The 7,385-nt window shown below is 35.7% G+C and overlaps 1 protein-coding gene across 1 annotated transcript in view; it reads right to left on the minus strand.

Moving 5' to 3' along the window:
• Nucleotides 1-7,178, minus strand: part of LOC149769601 (DBH-like monooxygenase protein 1 homolog) — a 28,737-nt gene extending 21,559 nt beyond the window's left edge. Inside the window, exons 1-3 of the mRNA XM_089949819.1 lie at nt 6,795-7,178; nt 3,872-4,021; nt 2,892-3,080 (exon numbers count right to left, since the gene is read on the minus strand). Coding sequence (XP_089805945.1) covers nt 2,892-3,080; nt 3,872-4,021; nt 6,795-7,115 — 660 coding nt within the window. The 5' untranslated portion in view covers nt 7,116-7,178. The remainder of the gene's footprint in view (nt 1-2,891; nt 3,081-3,871; nt 4,022-6,794) is intronic.
• Between the last annotated feature and the right edge of the window lie 207 nt (nt 7,179-7,385).

Genomic DNA, 7,385 nt, shown 5'->3' on the forward strand with positions numbered 1-7,385 from the left:
AATCCTTCGACACAAAGGCACGGTCTTCCTTTCTGGTACTACTTCAAAGCTCGCTCTGTACATGAAGTGTCCATAGTAGACAGGAAGTATTAACAAAGAATGATTACCCATCAACGGTAGCCTGTTCTGGACAATGACAGCAGGGGGTGTCATGAATGATACTGGCCCATCTTATCGGAACTGCATGTAAATGTGTACTGCAGTAGGATTCATAGTCGTTGATTCTGCATGCCGTTCAACAATGCGGTGAGATGGCAGAATTTATATGAGAGGTGAACCAATTAAGCCCTTGAGAGCAGTTCAAATGGTGTCTCGTTCAGCCAGGTTAGTACCCGTGATAAATTCCCCTTGGGAAAGGATTCAGTGCCATGATAATGCAGTGTGACGGTGATCGTGAAACGATAAGTTTTTATTGTCATTGGTGCTAAATGTTTCTATTCGAAGAGCTAATTAAGTTAGCCATTGAGGTGTGAATGTCTGCAGTGGTATAAAGTGTTCTTGTGCACACCAGTGAGAATATATTCGTTTCCTTTGTGCGCCTTCAAGGTGGAGGGGCCATCGCATAGAGGGAATATCCACCACTTGTTGTGAGAACCGTTTGTACTTAGGGGAGTATTTTAAAAAGACCCAGACTTGCGGGTTAAGTGATTCTGGGCTGGAATGAAACATTGCCGTCGTGGTTGCTTAAATCGTATCTGGGAATATGTCAATTCCTATCTAATCTGTTGCGGGATTGATGAAGTTTATTCGAGATTTCTCATATGAGTGGAGTAAACAGATTTGCAAGACATTCCAATCCTTGTGCTTCCTGTATCACTTGAGGTACTGAAGGACATTTGGCTGTTCTAATCTATAGAAAGAGCATCGATTATTTTGGCCTTATGAGTCCGGGATGGAGAGACGGTTTGAATTTTGACATTCCGTCGGGTCACACTATATTAATTATAGGTAGATCCCATCGGGCAATTATTGGGTGAAATTCGAGACTGAGGAGATCATTCCTTTTCGATTAGGTTAGCCAGTAATTAGCCAGGCTAAAATAGGTCGAACGTGGACCTGGATTTGTCATTGAGGACACCACTTTAGAAAATCCCAAACAAGAATACAAGGTCTAGGGTATTGGTTATGTAATGTTGTTTGAGACAAGTCTCTACAGTGGAGTTGTCGGACAGAATGAGAACTCTGTTGCCATTTACATTTTCCAGTTGCACAATACAGACTACGCAATCAGTGTGGCTGGCATGACGTTGTCCAGTTCTTGATGTTGGGACTGGGTACGGGATATGATTCACATATCCTGTCTGTACCTCTGATGTGCGAGACTGTAACTGAGGCTCTTGTTGCTCTCTATATCACTCCCCAGTAAGTATTTGGTTTCAAACCCTTGAGTGCACACTGATGTTTTCTTAACTTAAGGTATGTTGTTGTGCCTTCCCCTTTGTACAGTTAGGAATGCAGCCAATTGACACCCGTCCATAATATTAAATTCTGACTTGTATTTAAGGAATTACAACGAGAAACAAATTGCATGTGGGGTGATTGTCAGACTGGTGTTGCCCATGGTCTAAACCTGTAAGACAAAAGAGAGCAGACAATAAATACAAATATTGCAGCTCGCGTCCTGTTTCATGAAACCAAAAATACCAGTAAAAGGGTTCATGTGCCCTGTACAGATAGGGAATGAGATATCTTCTATTAATACTTACGAAGTGGACGCTTTATAATTAATTCTAGTAACAAGTTACCTGTAGGAAGGCCAATTATTTGACTGCCTATACAAGTAAAATCACTTAAGCGTACTTATAGTAACTACATGTATGAAGTGGACGCTATGACCATGTATATAAGACTTCCCTGTACATATCCGACCAAGGAGGAAGCTATACAGTAATATAATGGACTTTTCATAAGTGCACGCAAAACCTGCGCATAAAAAGGCACAGAAGTGGCAAACTGATAACACTGAAAAAACGTTGTCATCTATGATAGAAAATTTGGAAATTTAATGATGGATTTTACTTCCCTTCAAAGATGAAACTATTCCAACTTGTTTTAAGGTAGAACACTTTCAAACTGCTTGTATGAATTTTGCGAGGTCGCTATCTAGAGAGCGCGATACTCACCACAAGTGGAACTAGTAAGGGACCATTTCATGGGATTTTATGTCAGTCTCGGTCTCAAGGGAGATCACTCTAACTGCCTCTTCGGTGAACAAATAAAGTTTACCTTTTAAACAGAAAAATGTTAATCTGGGAGGGCTGGATTTGTGTGGCAGTAGTAGTTCCCCTTAGGAATAAGAGTGGGTAACGTATTTGAATAAGAAATTAAATGTTCGATTTACAACCTTTAAAACAAAGAGCGACTCTTGAGAAATGTTAAAGTCCCATCCAACTACACTGGATTCAAAGTACTCATTAAAATTAGATTGTATTACTTGATTAGTTGTCAGTGGATACCATAGTGTTAACGAACAAATCTCAATAACTGACATTAATGTAGGAAAAACCTGAAATTATAGAATTATATATATATATATATATATATATATATATATATATATATATATATATATATATATATATATATATATATATATGGAAAGAAAGAAAATTGCATTTATAGATTTATAGTCGGCCACTATTTAGAATCAATCATAATTGTTAGACTCCATACAGTGTTCTACCCCTCTCAATAACCCTTACAAAAATAATACAAAACTTAAACATCAGTTAGTATGTTCTGTTAAATGACGTGTGATTTTTATATGATATAGTTTAATTACACTGCTGTTTCGCCGATTGTGTTTCTTCCAAAATATGCCATTGTTTTTGCTGTCGTTTGCTTTTAATGAATACAAGAAGCAACATACATATTAATGCTGAGTTACGCACATTTCCGTTCAGGAACTCGATGACTCGGATGTTGTCCAAAACGGCAGTTGACCCAGCCAGTGAAAGAGACGATACGCTCAGCAAGGACAAACTCTTAGTCCCTCTATATTCCGGACCGTGGTACATGATACTTTCATTAGAAGCAGGATCATTGGAGTGGTACGAATAAATTAATCGTACTGTACCATCCTGAAATTGAAGCCACGACCACAAAAGAGATTATCCTTACTTTGTACATATAAAGCATATGTAAAGACAGTCACATAATAGTTATGAGTTATAGTACCCTCGACTTGTTGCTGCTGGATTGAAATAAAAGTGACAGTTGTGTGATTAATCCAGGTAAGAAGGGACGTTTAAATATACAAAGGTAATGCATAAGATGACATAAAAATACTAGCAAAATGAACAACGGTAATGCATAAGATGACTGAAAAATACTAGCAAAATATACAACGGTAATGCATAAGATGACTGAAAAATACTAGCAAAATATACAACGGTAATGCATAAGATGACTGAAAAATACTAGCAAAATATACAACGGTAATGCATAAGATGATTGAAAAATACTAGCAAAATATACAACGGTAATGCATAAGATGACTGAAAAATACTAGCAAAATATACAACGGTAATGCATAGGATGACTGAAAAATACTAGCAAAATATACAACGGTAATGCATAAGATGACTGAAAAATACTAGCAAAATATACAACGGTAATGCAAAGATAACTGAAAAAAACTAGCGAAAGAATATTAAGGATATAAACCTTAATTATTACGTAAATTAATGCAAGAAAATAAACGATTTACAGACGCAAAACTACAGAGAAGCACATATAAATATATTACCGTTCGTTAGAGAGATATTTGCATCCATGTAACATACATTGATATTTTAAACAAATAGTAAAAGGATGATTCGCAACATTTCATTTACAGTTATGAGTTCCAACATTGAATACTATACTCAACCTCAATTTTCTTGTCTTCTGCCTTGTCGCAAGTGTCTAATTTTCTGACAAATTTTAGCACGGTTCCAAAATCATTCTCTTCTCCGTGAAGCAGGAACCAGTCTTGGTGCTTGTCAGCTATTGGCGGTACATGACCTGTTGTGTGATAGTCCTGTTGAAATGATGTATTCATCAATAATTTTCAAATTTTAATATCATGCATCAAATGTATAAAACTTTTAAAACTAAAATCTAAAATAAAGCCGATTTCGAACAAATTATGTGCGTTTGTAACGTTGTTTTTCACACTAAAACTTCCTTGCGCATAACACCGCTCCCTTTTGAAAGAATTGCCACAGTTGTAGGGGAGAATCGAACAAGGTAATCAAGTTTAACAGCATCAATCAATCCACATACGCCCTCCACAAAACGCACATCCCCAAAACAGGACGAAATTTAGTTATGTATATAGCAGACACACTAGCTTAAGGACCATGCAATCGATCTATATGTATCCCTCTCATAGAAATCAGCATAGAGAAGTTACATTATTATTGCAAGTTTAAATGTTTCGCGAGCGTACAATTATATGTAACGAGAGCACTCACACCCATCTTGAAATGATCAGCAAAACTGTTGGAAAGTCCCGAATTAAACTCTTAAGACCTATGGCGTCATAACATGGATGTATTTGTATAATTATTGGATAGCCTTGAAATGTGGTTGTTCAAGGCACTGGTGAATTTGAATGCAGTTAAGTAATGTGTATCATACAACTAACCTAATCTATCACAAGTGTATCACAATTTAAAAAAAAAAAAAAACTATAATAAATTTTCATTTTAAATTTAACATTTTCAGTTAATAGTATTAACAACAATATATCCTCAGTTTTTCAATAGATATACCTCAAAATTCCTCAAATATCCTAGTTTTAAATTATTTTTAGATGTATCTCATTTAATAAGATATCTTACAAAAGTTTTGATACCGTAGGGCTATAACGAGTAATATTTTTAACAAATAACACAAATATAATAATATAGAGTAATTTCCGCTGCTATATTTAGCGAGAAGTTTTTTTTTTCGGCTATTTCAACATGAGTCTGTTTTGGATCAGCCATCAACAAATGCAGAAGCCATCATCCACAAACATTTGTGGGCTTCGTATGATTCTTCAATATGTTGCAAACAACTGATGAATAAATATGCCCGTGATATTAAAAATATCTTCCACTGTTTATCGAGCAGCCACTTCTCATCCACCACTATAGACAGATATACATGAATACATGAGCTGACTGACGTAATAAATTCTTGATGAGATTAGTAGAACCTTTCAACACATATTTGATTGCGATAATTCTAGACGAGTGATGCTTGAACGTGAAACGTGTAACTTGAATGTCGAATGCTTTCTATCAAAAGGTCGCGTGTCCTTTCAGTGACCAATATATTGGCCTCAGATTCCAAATTCTCTCGGGACGAGTGTTGTGAAGTAATCACTGGGTACGTCCATAGGGGTATCAAAATTGACCTATAAACAATCTAGTACCACATTGCACACGCTCTCCACCCTAGGACAAACATGTAAACAACCGGCTTATCAGTAATTAGTGCTCACAATTTCCTTACCGTTGTCTGCACTATTACTTCTAGTCGCAAAACTAAAACTATTTAGATTTAACAGAATCCAGGCACGCATTTACTTCATTTGTTGGGAGAAAAATATGAAAAAGGCATTTATTTCTCAGTAGTCATATTAACGTTTAATCGCTGTACGTACACTTAATCATATATAGAGAGACAGACAGACAGATCGACGGATTTTTGTTATAATTAATTACTTCATTATTATCTTCAAGCACATTATTTTTGGTGTTCAAACGCTAATACCTGTATCTGAAAGATGTCCTGATATTCAGCTGTTGATAAATGTGGAAAACGGTACGGTTAAGGCTGCAAAGGATGGCAAATTTTGATGACCAAGATTAATGTTAGAATGTTGAAGGGTTTAACGCCATTTTTCAGCACACGATAGGCTGTACATGGCGTAACGGAGAGCGCTTTAGACCCAAGTTAGATAGCACTGACAAGGAACATTCTCATCATTTCCTTAATATATTTATTCACTTAATTTAGTGTACATGAATCATATCCTTTTGTGTATTTTATATCATCATTCTATTTTAGATCTTTTTCTTTCTTTCTTTCTTTTCGATAGAATTATCCAAATTAAGGCTCATGTTCGTATTCATTATATGGTCTTTCGCTACAGATTTTAATAGCAACTATGTTCAGATGGATATGAAGATAAAAAGACGATTAACTATAATACTAAAACAAATATGAGGCTCCAATACTTATTTGAATCCTAGTTGATGGTCAAGGATATGGACGTGGTATTTTTTTAATTGTCAGTGGTCAAAACTCCCAGTTGCTTTATTGCATCCGAGGATAAAAATAAAAATAGATTACTGTCGGAATATCAAAAAATTGCCTGCCATGTATGAGGCATTTATTCAAATAAAGAATGAACACGGCGCGAACGTACTTAATTATATGGTTAGATCTGCGATGTTTGAATTCAACTGTGATTAATTTCAGAAAGATCCGACGAGTTCTCTATTTCTGGGCACATTCGTTTTCCATCGCTCCTATTGATCATTTCCACTATTTCAATATAAATCTTCCTATAATGTTCAAGGAAAATATTTGACTTCGTTTAATATATTTCAACTGCTTTTGAAGAAAAGAAATAATTGTACGGTTTCGTGCAAGTATTTGTACTGTAAACATCTGTTACCAGCGGGTGGAGCAACTTTGAAAAACTCTATTCAGAAGTGATGTATGCATTAAGGAATAAGAATATGGTGGTGGGGGGAATGGATATTAAAGCTATTAATGTGACTGAAGAATGATATAAAAGATGATATTAAAATTACCTTAAAATGAGTGGATCCATTTTTTACCCACCCCACCACAACATCAGCTGGGTACATGTTGCCATTGTCAGACAAACCAAATCCGACATACCCATAGGTTTTCACGTGGACTTCAAACGTAATATGGCTGTCATTGAAGTTCCAGAAGAGAAGATAGTTCCCATCGTTGTCAACCGAAGTTGAATATTTAAAGGGTTCGGTAGGAGTGACCCCGACGAATCCCCTTGCTAATACAAGACAAGATATAAAAGTAAGTACTACGATCGGCTGCCGTTCCATTGTGTGCCGAAATGCCAACGAAGGCAGAGGTTTTATCTCCATGAGCGAGTAAGAGATGGGATATAAGTTGTTGTTTGTTTGGTGAGCTTTTCTAACTACTATTTTTGTAGGAGTATCTGCGTCACGTATCTGTAGTAGTATTCAAGGTACGATTAGATCAACTTTGACCCTTTGCAGGAGTATTTGCACATGCCAGTGACACCCACACACAGATATATATATATATATATATATATATATATATATATATATATATATATAATATAATATAATATAATATAATATAATATAATAAATATTAGGATTGGACAT

This window comes from Sinohyriopsis cumingii, unplaced genomic scaffold, assembly GCF_028554795.1.
Source record: "Sinohyriopsis cumingii isolate HCF-2022 unplaced genomic scaffold, ASM2855479v2 utg003553l, whole genome shotgun sequence".
In the NCBI taxonomy this organism is placed as follows: domain Eukaryota; kingdom Metazoa; phylum Mollusca; class Bivalvia; order Unionida; family Unionidae; genus Sinohyriopsis; species Sinohyriopsis cumingii.